This window comes from Calonectris borealis, chromosome 5 (assembly GCF_964195595.1).
Source record: "Calonectris borealis chromosome 5, bCalBor7.hap1.2, whole genome shotgun sequence".
In the NCBI taxonomy this organism is placed as follows: domain Eukaryota; kingdom Metazoa; phylum Chordata; class Aves; order Procellariiformes; family Procellariidae; genus Calonectris; species Calonectris borealis.
The window spans coordinates 20,635,834-20,649,284 of NC_134316.1; the positions used below are offsets into that span (position 1 = coordinate 20,635,834).

Here is a 13,451-nt window from a genome sequence, read left to right on the forward strand (position 1 = left end):
TTATTTGCATTGCCTTTGGGTTTTCTTCTGATTTAAATATTGGATAAAGTGCTTCTCCGTATTACAACCGTGATGCACACACTGGTGACTGTATAGACAAATAATCTGACAATCACATAACCCTTCATTAAAGTGTGAGAATCTGACTGAATTCTGCAAGTTCAGGTAATACAACAAAAAAAATCCTGTAGCAATTACAAGACTTGCTGTGGTGATCATCTCAAACAGTGGAATCTGTGCCTTTGGCTCTGCCTTTTCTTTGTTGTCAGAGTGAGGGTGAAAGAGTGATTGTATAGAGTGCGCTCCTCCCTGTGTTCCTCTATATACTAAGCTACACTACCATGTATTTTTAACGGTAGCATAAAACCAGCAGGCGGCGAGAAAGAAAACATGTCTGAATCAAATGTAAGAAAACCCTCCCTTAATATTTGTTTACTCAATAGACCTAAGTGACAAGCTTTTAAATTATTCATTAAAATAAATGCCACTATGTAGGCATAGTTTATGTAGGCATATTCATTGACATCTGCTATTTAAATAACTTATTGAATAGAGCTTGGATTTTTGCCCATATTTGCTTTAAATTCTCCATGAATGAGATTTTTATAGGCTGCATAAAGTCTACGTATTGTGTCTGGGCATGAAAATGATTTTATTTTATCTACCAGAGCCCTGTTAGGGCTCCTCTTAGGCAGACACTCACCAGAATACCTGGCCAGCCTCAATCTACTGGCCTGTGGAGCCTGGATTTTCTTGGACTTTTAGGAGAAAACTGGGATCATGGATGCAGCCATGAAAAGGACTGTGGGTTGCGGGGGAGGCAGTGTTGTGTGTCAGCATAGTCCTTTCACCATCCCATGGCAGAGAGATATATCCAGTGCCAGTGTCACAAACCTAACAGGATTAGGACCTGGGAGCCCCGCCTTAATTCCCAAGAATCAGGAGGAATTGCTGTAGATGTAGCAGACACTCTCTTAGATCTCCATCTCTCTGGATGCTCTGTGTTTCCACTTTTATTTCATCAGTGATTTGTGATTGTGTAATAATTTTTAATATACAAATAATTATGTATAGTCAGAATAACTCTCTATAACATTTCAATAAAGATACCTGATCTTAAATAAAAAGGTGCAAATATTACTGCCACAATTCTTGTTTTTTCTCTTTAACATTAACATTTTAACAAATACCATGGCTACTGGAGTCATAATGCTCTACATAGATTCCTAAGGTTAAATTCGCATGGGTGGTGTGGGGAAGGGAAGAAGTACCTGAACAAACTGTGATGACTACATGTAGTTTACTGCATAGGACAGGTGGAGAGCTGCCTTTCTGCCAGTATCGAATGTTCCCAATATTTCATCTAGAGTTACAAGGCTGGGGAACCTTGAAACATTGAAACCAAATGTGCCCAGAGGAAAAGGACCTGGGGGTGCTGGTTGACAGCCGGCTGAACATGAGCTGGCAGTGTGTTCAGGTGGCCAAGAAGGCCAATGGCATCCTGGCCTGTATCAGAAATAGTGTGGCCAGCAGGAGCAGGGAGGTGATTGTGCCCCTGTACTCGGCACTGGTGAGGCCGCACCTCGAATCCTGTGTTCAGTTCTGGGCCCCTCACTACAAGAAGGACATGGAGGTGCTGGAGCGTGTCCAGAGAAGGGCAACGAAGCTGGTGAAGGGCCTGGAGCACAAGGCCTATGAGGAGCGGCTGAGGGAACTGGGACTGTTTAGCCTGGAGAAGAGGAGGCTGAGGGGAGACCTCATCGCGCTCTACAACTGCCTGAAAGGAGGTTGTAGCGAGGTGGGTGTTGGTCTCTTCTGCCAAGTAACAAGCGATAGGACGAGAGGAAATGGCCTCAAGTTGCGCCAAGGGAGGTTTAGATTGGACATTAGGAGAAATTTCTTTACTGAAAGAGTGATCAGGCCTTGGAACAGGCTGCCCAGGGAAGTGGTGGAGTCACCATCCCTGGAGGTATTTAAAAGACGTGTAGATGAGGCCCTTAGGGACATGGTTTAGTGGACATGGTGTGTTGGGTTGACGGTTGGACATGATGATCTTAGAGGTCTTTTCCAACTTGTATGATTCTATGATTCTATGATTCAAACATGTTTGGGTCAAAATGAGAGTTTTGACTCAGGATATGCAGCTGGCTAATTATGTCTTGGTCAGAATCTGTAATTTTTCCAACAGCCCCAGGTTACCCTAACAGAGGATGGAAGGAGGGCATGTATGCACCTTTATTACAGCATCAACAATGATTTTTAAATATAAATGGAGTAGGATCTTCAGAGGGAAGGCTTAAAAACTTCCTTGTTAAAAGCTATTGAAAAACCTCATGAAATACAAATGTTAGGCTCTTTATTGTGAAATTGAAAGGGGAACTGAATAAAGAGTTCAAGGGCATATTCGCATAGTGTGGGTACAGTTTGGAGGCCTCAGTGTAACTAGTCAGTGTGATGAGGGGCTGAGGAAATTATGAGCTAACTACTGAAAATGAGCCTTGTCAGGTGAATCACACTCCCGTCAGGAAGTCTTTGGCACAGCCCAAGAGGAGCAGCAGTGCGCAGGCACCAGGCCAGCATGGAGGGATTTTTGTGCCATGATAAGTCAAACTAGATTAATTAATCAAACAACAACTTTAGATAGGACCTGAATCTATAGAAAATATGGGTAACTGAGGCTACAAGAAAAACTAAATCACAGCGGGTAGCTCGCCTGGGAAATGACATCATGCCATGGAAAGTCTGTAAATAGGAATTACATGTGGAACAAAGGTATGCCTGCAGAAACATAGTTTTTCTAAACCCATTAGTTTTTCTAAAAAGCCATGTGTAAGTTCTGAAAGTCTGACAATTGTTTTTCTCCTCAGGGTACGGGAACATTGCCCCAAGCACTGTTGGAGGCAAGGTTTTCTGCATCTTGTATGCCATCTTTGGGATTCCACTGTTTGGCTTCTTGCTGGCTGGGATTGGAGACCAACTTGGAACCATCTTTGGGAAGGGTATCGCAAGGGTGGAAAAAGTTTTCAGAGTAAGTTCACTATCAGTTTTTTGCTTGCGTTGTATAACTTGCTTTTAATGCTATTGCTATTACCTGGAGTCCTTTTTACATGTTGAGCACCACGAAATATTTACATGACTATTTGAGGTAATACTTAACATCCTTAGGGGCCTCTGTAGTCAGTGGAGAGAAATAGACTTCTCTAGATGGTGATGCAGGGGTTATAGATCAGGCTCTGAATTTCCTTCTTGAGGCTATCTCTGGGAAACATATCTTCTAAGCTAGGTTCCTTACAAGGACTGGTTGTAAAACAGCCTTCAAAACACCACAGGTTGCTTTGGACATGTACGTCCATTCACTGAAAACAGAGAGAAGGTTAGTGTAACTTCTGGAGGAACAGGGATGCAGAGTAGGTCCTGGCCGTGTTACTAATAAAGCCTAAAAGACTTGAAAAGCAGGGTTACTGGAGTGAATGTGAACTTGAGAAGAGAGACGACTGAGTGATATGCTTTCACTGCAAGAGGACAGATGCGTTGGAGTAGATCTGCAGCTGCAAAAACTGGCATAATGCCACTGACTGGAATCGTCTTCGTGGTATTTACCTGCCCTGCCTACCATGGATACATCCTATACTAGATTTCTGTATAGACTTTCTCATATGTAATTTTCCTTCATGTTGCCAGTACCCTCTATTTTTGAGTCTGTCTCACTGTAAGCAATTCTTTCGCAAGCAGTGCCGCAGACCTGGCAAATGCTGCTTTGCTAATTTGCCGATGGTTCACTTCAGGGATTCTCTCTTTCAAGCAGAACTTCTAGAAGTGACCTGTGTGATGCTTCCCTTGGAGGCGGCGTAGCTGGAGGTAAGTCTTTTCAGGGACGGAGTGGATGAGAAGCTGTCCAAGCTGGTTAGTTTAATAGGCATCTATTTCTAAAACATTCCCACAGATGAGAGCAAATTACTTGTAACTGTTTTTGAAAGGAAGTAATTGAGTATTAGACTGGAGTATGAGCAATTGCCCTTCTGATTAAATTACTGTGAAGTGTCCCAGACCAGCCGTAAGGAGTATCTCTCAGGCTAAACATGGAAAAGGTGACTAATGATTATGGGTGAGTAAGCATGTACATCCTGACTGGAGAGCACTTGCAAATGGGCTACATTTTCATGAAAGGAAAACAAGGTTATTGAAAGGTGGCTCATATTGGGCCTGCAAAAACAGAAATAGCTAAGATCCCTAATTTCTTTTTTAACTAGCTTCTTATTATACCTGCTTCACTTCAAAGGAATCTCTGAACCTTCCAGCCTGCTTCTGCCCAGGAAAAACTACAATCTCGAAATCATGATGTGAATTGAGAGTCAGAAAATCTTTGATTAATTGTCAGCTGTAGTATTGGCTTTCTGGGTGACGTGGACAAAACCATTAAACTGTCAGCATGATAGTTTATGAATAAAATAATACATGCTCTACTTGAAGTATTTTAAGATTCACAGATGAATGCTGATACTAATGTTTCATACAGAATATAGCCCTTTGGCACATAATGGGAGTTCTTTTGGTATTCAAAGTACTCCTTCCTTTCCTTTAATGCACTTAACTATCTAACTACCTAAACAATTTCTTTTCTTTCTTGGTATTTTGTCAGCTTCCAAAGCAATTTAGAGATCTGTAGTCCCCTTGTTTAGCCAAGATGTATGTTTATACCTTTTATTTTGATTTTCATAAATCCATTATATCTGTTCTTTTGTGATTTGGTGGACGGGGTTATACATAACTTCCTACAAATTCCTAGTAATGAGATTCAGCTATTTGAAATATTCCTGATACAGTTTACAATTTACATGCATCTTAGTAACTAGTCTTAATATCAGTGGTTTCACTTTATATGATTATTTACATAACATTTGACATATTACATATGATCGTTAATATATTATACATAATATATACTTTATATTGTTAGCTAATGCAGAATATAATAATCATTATAATTTTAGTAATTATGTAATTTATTATCACATTGTGTTTACATTGTTAGGCTCCATAAATGGTCCATAAATTGAACCTAATCAGATGAATCCACAAGTGGAGTAACAGTTCTTGATTTAATCCTGGGCAGTGAACAAAATTTAGTTCAATGTGTAACTCTTGTTTCTTACTTTGTAACTGTCTCCATAAGGAACTCAAATTCAGCATGTTTGTGGGCATAAAGCAACCCGCTACAACCTTTAAAGAGAGGACATAAAAATTAGGAGAATAGTTAGGAGGAAACTAAAAGGAACAAACATAGGCTAAAAAGATACCGAAAAGCATAATAAAATGTTGGGTGGTGTGCCTCACAAATCTTTTGGAGCTAGCTGAGGGGTCACTGAGTGTGTATCAATGATCTGGTGATACAACAAATTGAATTTCTAGAAAGCCTTTGACAAGTTTTCTCATCAAAGGCTATAAGGAAATGAAGCTGTGATGAGGTAAGTGAGAAGGTCTCGCACATCAGTACATGTTTAAAGGGTAAATGGAGATTAGGAATAGATGGTAGCATTATTGATGTGATTCCACGGGAGTCCTTGCTGGGATCTTACAGTTTTAACAGAGCTGGCCTGGAATGGTTCAGACAAGAAGAATACGCAGGTGACAGTGTCTGCAAATTATGTCTCTAGATGTTTCAGGATAGCTAAAATGGAAGCTGCAAAAGGATGATAAGATGATAAATGGAATCCAGTGTTAGTGATACAAAATAATGCATATTTCTTAAGTCTGAGGAAAGAAATCCTGATATATTCATACAGGGATAGCATCAAATTTCACTACTCCAAAAGGGATCTGAGATTACAATGGATGGTTGTCTGAAAATAACACTGCAAAACTGAGCAGCAGTTAAAAAGGGAAAAAAGAGTGTCAGCAAAGGAGTTGAAAACCAAAAGACCATTTTACCACTGCACAAGTCCATGGTGCACTTGCACCATGAATATCACATGCAGTTCTAATCATCCCATTTTGAAAAGCACTTAACAGAAATGAAAATCGGAGCTACATCTGCCCTCACAGGCCTTCAGCTGAGTCTCTAAGATGGCATTCACTAGCTACCTGTGTTATTTGCCTTCTAGTGCGTCCTCAGGAGCAATTTGGGACAGTGTAGCTTGTACCCTTGGGGAAGAGAATGGGAAGAAACGTTGCATGTGTCCTGGACATTATATCAAGTTTCCATGTGCATAGGCCTCAACACTCTGCTTCTGTGTGTCTCCAGTTGCCTCTGTTTATCCCCTTCACCCTTAGGGATATTACGCGACTGGTGTCAGGGCAGCCAAGAGTTCCTGAAATCCTTGCAACTGTGTCATCGTCTGTACAGGTGGATGGGATTTGAAGGCAACTTGATCTTGCATTCTGGTTAGGATCATTTTTGAAGCTAGGTAAGAGGCAGTATGCATACGCTGGCAGGTGGGAAGGAGAGGAAGGTTTCTCTGTCGGCACAACAGTCTTTTCACCCAATGCGTTTCCTTAACAGGTCTCTTGCTCCATCCAACAGTGTAACTGTGAGCATGGAGCCCATGCCACACAAGGGACAGCTTGCCCCGGGTATCCCCTAGCATAGCTGGAAAGATGAAAGGAGGATTCCTCCCAGAGGAGTTGTGCTAGTGCACTTCTGCTTCCTCTGACACGACCTGTTCGGAGCCCCACCAAATCTACATTAATTAGCAGCACAAATTAGAGGCTAAGAATGCCACATTTAGCTATTGCGGTGATCAGCCCACGCACTCTGTGAGAATTTGAAGAACAATTTGAACTCCATAAAGGGGGAAAGAGATCTGCTTTTAGCAGATACACACTACCCCCACAGTATTGACAGAATATTTCAGCAGAAGAGCTGGACACATGCCACTGCTCAACTTGTAATCCAAAATGTTGCCACTGTTTTGGTGTGTAGGTAACCAGGAAAACAACTATTCATTTGTGACTAGGTTGGCTGGAAGTAGTTCATTGCAAAATAATGCTTTGTAAAAACAGGAACTTTTCCTGAACCATTTTAGGAAACGGAGGCACTGGCAGAGTGATGCTGCCTGGGATACAAGGAGGTATCCCAAACACCACGCATTGGCTAGTCTATGCCATCTGTCCTACTGGAGTAATCGTGTTTGGTACAAGTAAATAAATATCAACCAGGTCAGAGACGTAAACCAAAGCATCCCCCGTGCAAGCCCTGCCTACTCAGCTACTGATTATTCCTATATGTCCCATCTTCAATAATCTGGGGCAGAACCTGGCTACTAGTCTCTTCTCACATGCATACAAGTGTGATTCCCCAGAAAATGGATATGTTCAGGGTCACCAGATTTACTCTATGCACTGGTCACAAGCGTTCAATATCGGGGTTCAGTGATGAATCGGTTCTCCTAGCCCATCTAAGAAAATGATGTACACACTGGAAATCTAATTAAAAAGTTGATAATTCGTATAAATAATTTTCACCTGGCAAAGCTTTCCAGACACTACAGAAATGAAATATGCATTTCAAGGTGACATAAAACCATAAAAGTAGTATTATTATCTTACATATTTGAGGGATCTTATGAATGACCTGAGACTGTTTCTATAATAAACAGAACAAACCCCATTCTCTTGGCTTGCTCTGTACACACAGAGACTGCAAGCATCTAAAGATAGAAAGGAAAGCACTCCATAGGCAGAGTGCAGTTACAGAATGCAGCAGCTGTCATTATCATGAGTTAAATATAGGCTAAATTCAGATAGCCTTTATTCAAACCTTGTAACGAGTGTTTAGATTCTCACTGGAAGTGGGTGGGACAAGCATAACCTGACAGATCATCTTGCAGTTCAGTATAGATGCAGGCATTCAGACTGGGCACAAGGTATTTCTGAGAGCACTCCAGGATTTTCTGGCTTCTAAGGTGAAGCCACCGTGAGCAGTTCCTGGACTTGGTTACTGCTTTCACCCCTCTGGCTTACAGCATGGCACTGAGGACAGGTCTGGCAACACAGCTGGTAGGTAGGGTGTGAATTGCAGTACAGGGATGTGAGCGAGCAGCCAGAGACATGGATGGTGGCAAGGCTGCATCCCTGAAGCTCATGTCTCAAGAAAATACACTACTTTGTGCAGAAACGCAATGCCTCTGTGTTGTGGTTTAACCCGGCAGGCAGCCAAACACCACACAGCTGCTTGAATTGGAAAAAAAGTAAAATTCATGGGTTGAGATAAAGACAGTTTAATAGAACACAAAGAGAAGGGAAAATACTACTGCTACTACTACTAATGATGATAGAATATACAAAATAAGTGATGCACAATGCAATTGCTCACCACCTGCCGACCAATGCCCAGCCAGTTCCCGAGCAGCGGTCACTGCTCCCCAGCCAACACCCCCCAGCTTATATACTGAGCATGACGTCATATGGTATGGAATACCCCGCTGGCCAGTTGGGTCACCTGTCCTGGCTGTGCTCCCTCCCAGCTTCTTGTGCACCTGGCAGAGCATGGGAAGCTGAAAAGTCCTTGACCTATGTAAACACTACTTAGCAACAACTAAAACATCAGTGTGTTATCAACATTATTCTCGTACTAAATCCAAAACACAGCACTATACCAGCAACTAGGAAGAAAATTAACTCTATCCCAGCTGAAACAAGGACACTCTAAACAACTCACGCTTCACTGAACCGGGGACGTGTCAGAACAGACACATCTGCTACCTGTCTTTCAGGTTTTCAGCTTAGAGAACCCGTTTGCCCATTGACCTCTTGAGAAATGGTTTGCTCTAGATTTAAGAGACATGTAAGTGTTACGAAAATGATATACACCTTTTTTTTCTTTTTCTGAAAGACAGCAGTAGGCATTACCTTAAACTTGAAACAGTCCTAGGAAAAGTAGTTCTTAGTTGGGAGATGGGGCTGGGGCAGGAGTAAGAGAAGTCCCACTGAGCTGGTGGAAAGCTTTCTTTTAGCTACTGCCAAAGCAATACCTTTCCTAAACTTTGTTGTTTGTCTTTCTGAATACATCAGATCCACCCTAGCTACTCTTTCTCTTAGAGATTCAACTTCCTTTTAGAGATTTTTAGCTTCTCTGATCTCTTTTGTTACTGTACAAGTGACAGGAATTGTCTTTACAAATTCCTTATCTGAAAATGAATGGAAAACAGATCCTGGGGAAGAAACTTTGTACAAAAGAGTAACTGTGCAGGGCAGGAACACTGAAAAATACAGTCTTCTTTCTTTGTCTCCTCTGTGTCCGTCCATTTGCTCTATTATCTCTCCCCTTCCTCTCTCTCCTCCTCTTCTTTCCCTTGGCTCGAACCTGTAGCATTATACCTGACACCAGTGCGGGACTGGTGAGTGATTTTTCAGCAAAGTTTGCTGTTCAAAGAAGTTGTTTGAGGTTTCCTTGAAGAACCACCTTTACCTCTTCTTCCCTAGGGTAATGCCATACCCAGGGACCCCGTCTGCTTCCTGCCAGGCAGCCCCCACCCCGTGCTTTCTCTTCCAGCCCCATATGAGCATCAATTCTTCTCATTTTTGGCAGCTGAATCAAACTTTCAGATGAGATTGTTCCCAAAGCCAGAAATTCAAATCCAGATCACTGCTTAGGCAAACCAGTGAAATAATTCTGGATTTGCACTTTAGTTACTGAATTCAAAATCTGGGACATGGTTAATAGATAAATGTATTGTAACCTAAGTGATACGTTAGCTAGTAAGATCCTATCTGTAGTTCTGAATATATGGCCTGACACCTGCATTTCTGAGCAGATTAAGTTAATGGAAGACTGATGGAAAAGTTTCTTCTCCACTTCCTGACATCTAATCAAAATATACCAAAAATCAACACAATCTCTTTTACTTTGTTTTATTACATTTCATTACTAGCCAGCATCAGTGTGTTATTACATCAGCCGGTAAAAACCCACTGAGGATATTAACACCCTATCTTTTCTTTTTTAATACAGTGTTATTCATTGTGATTTTCTGTAAGGAAAAAAGCTACCTTTTTTTTTTTTTTTAAATTCACTCAAGAACTTCCACAGGGGAACGGTCCAGTGGAATGATCAATCTGCCATCTGCTGGCATCCTGTCTCTGGACAGAGCTGTCAGGACGGGGTGTGAAATTCAACCTGCTGATGCACATACACAGTGTTATTCCAAAGTGATACAAGATTTATGAGCTGAATTTTCAGTGTTCAGAGCTTAGCCCAACAATTTCCTGGGTCATTTCCACCAAAACAAAATGGCTGAGAAATATAAAAAATCAGTCACCAGAAAGGAATCCTACATTTTCATAATCCAGTAAGAATTTCTTATTGTTGCAGTAAAGACAGTAGATCTAATTACATGCTGTTTTGGTTATTAGCACTTTGATACTATAGAAGCCAGCCAGGAACAGGGCCTCAGTGTACTAAGACTCTGTGGAAACACTTATTTGTAAACTGTTTTTAAATGAACAGGAAAATATGTAGGCAGAGAAAAGGATGTGATGGTAGCAAATGGCAGGTTGGTTGTGAAGCAGAAAGTTTTGGAGGGAAGAAGCTAGATGGAAATTAAAGACGAAATGTGGCTGAGAGGTTGGAAGAAGTGGTTAGGGCTGATAGAAATTAAGTGAAGCTGATGTGAAGACACTGCTAGAAGAATGGGAAAGTAGGAGCAAACGGCCACTTGCTCAGGAGGACTACAACGATGTCATGGGGTTATGCAGGGAGAAAATTAGAAGGGCCAAAGCCCAACTAGAACTTAATCTGGCACTGTAAAAGACAATAAAAATGTTTCTATAAGTACATTAGCAACAAAAGGAGGACTAAGGAGAATCTCCATCCTTTTTTGGATGCGGGGGGAAACATAGTGACAAAAGATGAAGAAAAGGCTGAGGTACTTAATGCCTTCTTTGCCTCAGGCTTTAATAGTAAGACCAGTTGTTCTCTGGGTACCCAGCCCCCTGCGCTGGAAGACGGGGATGGGGAGCAGAATGAAGCCCCCATAATCCAAAGGGAAATGGTTAGCAACCTGCTACACCACTTAGACACACACAGGTCTATGGGGCCGGATGGGATCCACCCAAGGGTACTGAGGGAGCTGGCAGAAGTGCTCACCAAGCCACCTTCAATCCTTTATCAGCAGTCCTGGCTAACGGGGGAGGTCCCAGTTGACTGGAGGTTAGCAAATGTGACGCCCATCTACAAGAAGGGCCAGAAGGAGGATCTGGGGAACTATAGGTCTGACCTCAGTGCCGGGGAAGCTTATGGAGCAGATCATCTTGAGCGCCATCACGTGGCACATACAGGACAACCAGGTGATCAGGCCCAGTCAGCATGGGTTTATGAAAGGCAGGTCCTGCTTGACTAACCTGATCTCCTCCTATGACAAGGTGACCCACTTAGTGGATGAGGGAAAGACTGTGGATGTTGTCTACCTAGACTTTAGTAAAGCCTTTGACACCGTTTCCCACAGCATTCTTCTGGTGAAACTGGCTGCTTATGGCTTGGACGGGCGTACTCTTCGCTGGGTAAAGAACTGGCTGGTTGGCTTGGCCCAGAGAGTGGTGATGAATGGAGTTCACTCCAGTTGTCGGCCAGTCACAAGTGGTGTTCCTCAGGGCTCAGTATTAGGGCCAGTTCTGTTTGGTATCTTTATCAATGATCTGGACGAGGGGATCGAGTGCTCCCTCAGTCAGTTTGCAGACCACACCAAGTTGGGTGGGAGTGTTGATCTGCTTGAGGGTTGAAAGGTTCTGCAGAGGGACCTGGACAGGCTGGATCGATGGGCTGAGGCCAATTGTATGAGGTTCAACAAGGCCAAGTGCCGGGTCCTGCACTTCGGCCACAACAACCCCAGGCAACGCTACAGGCTTGGGGAAGAGTGGCTGGAAAGCTGCCCAGAGGAAAAGGACCTGGGGGTGCTGGTTGACAGCCGGCTGAACATGAGCCGGCAGTGTGCCCAGGTGTGGAGGAATCAATGTCTGAGAGTACAAGCAGTATCATAGCGTTGGTAAACAAGAAGCCATGGGAAGATGGGAAGTGAAAGAAGCCATGGGAAAAAGGGAGATAAGAGGTGGCAGTTCACGGTTCTGAGGGCGTGACAAAGATAAGGAAATTAGCGGAAGAGTGTCGAGATGACCTTTGCTTAGGGGATGTACTAGGGAATTCTTTGAAGTGCATACGTGGCATGATGTGAGGTATAAAAAGGCACTTGTGCTGTATAATAAAGGGATTTTTCATCTTCATCTTCATGCCCTCTCAGACGGAGTCTGTGTCCTTATTCGCTACACCCAGGTGGCCAAGAAGGCCAATGGCATCCTGGTCTGTATCAGAAATAGTGTGGCCAGCAGGAGCAGGGAGGTGATCGTGCCCCTGTACTCGGCACTGGTGAGGCCGCACCTCAAATCCTGTGTTCAGTTTTGGGCCCCTCACTACAAGAAGGACATGGAGGTGCTGGAGCGTATCCAGAGAAGGACAATGAAGCTGGTGAAGGGCCTGGAGCACAAGGCCTATGAGGAGCTGTTTAGCTTGAAGAAGAGGAGGCTGAGGGGAGACCTTATCGCTCTCTACAACCACCTGAAAGGAGGTTGTGGCGAGGTGGGTGTTGGTCTCTTCTCCCATGTAACAAGCGACAGGACAAGGGGAAATGGCCTCAAGTTGCACCAGGGGAGGTTTAGATTGGATATTAGGAAAAATTTCTTCACTGAAAGGGTTGTCAAACATTGGAACAGGCTGCCCAGGGAAGTGGTTGAGTCACCATCCCTGGAGGTATTTAAAAGATGTGTAGATGTGGCGCTTAGGGACATGGTTTAGTGGTGGACTTGGCAGTGCTAGGTTAATGGTTGGACTTGATGATCTTAAAGATCTTTTCCAACCTAAATGATTCTGTGATTCTATGGCAGAGGAAATTTTCCCTCATAATTCCCAGAATTTCACCAGCAAAAGTAATGTTTCATATGAACTTGGTAGGTTACCTGCAGGAAAACTTGGAGGAAGAAATAATGCAACTGCTTTCCTCATACACAAGATCACCTTGTTACAGAAAGACCAAAGCTGATGTAGCTTTGGGGAGAAACACTATTGCAGAGCATAGAGTATGCTGACTTGAAACATTTTTCATTTGATTCCTGTAATTCTGTGCCTCTCTCACTAGTTGGGAATTTGGTTCTTTGAAGGTGCTTCTGTTTTGCTCCCCATACAGTAGAATAACTTGCTCAGGAAAAAAATAATCTGTGTGGTGAGAGCTTGTACAGATAAAAAGAAGTGTTTTAGAGCACTGATTTACAAACCCAGAACAAATGGATGTAAACAATCTCAGCTCACTATCTGTTCTTTTGCCTGTAACACCTTAAAGGTCCATCTGAGAGTCACAGTTCCCTGAGCAAGGTTAAAAAAGGGTGCTTGTAGGTCAACGAAGGATTGGTTTATGTAGGTAGATACTTATGTAGTGTTTATTTCAAGTAGGTATGCACCTGAATGTACA

The 13,451-nt window shown here is 42.8% G+C and overlaps 1 protein-coding gene across 1 annotated transcript in view; it reads left to right on the plus strand.

Annotated features, from left to right (window-relative positions):
• KCNK10 (potassium two pore domain channel subfamily K member 10) overlaps positions 1–13,451 on the plus strand; it is a 69,538-nt gene that overhangs the window by 36,778 nt on the left and 19,309 nt on the right. The window contains exon 4 of the mRNA XM_075152495.1: positions 2,868–3,028. Within this exon, the coding sequence (XP_075008596.1) occupies positions 2,868–3,028 (161 nt within the window). The remainder of the gene's footprint in view (positions 1–2,867; positions 3,029–13,451) is intronic.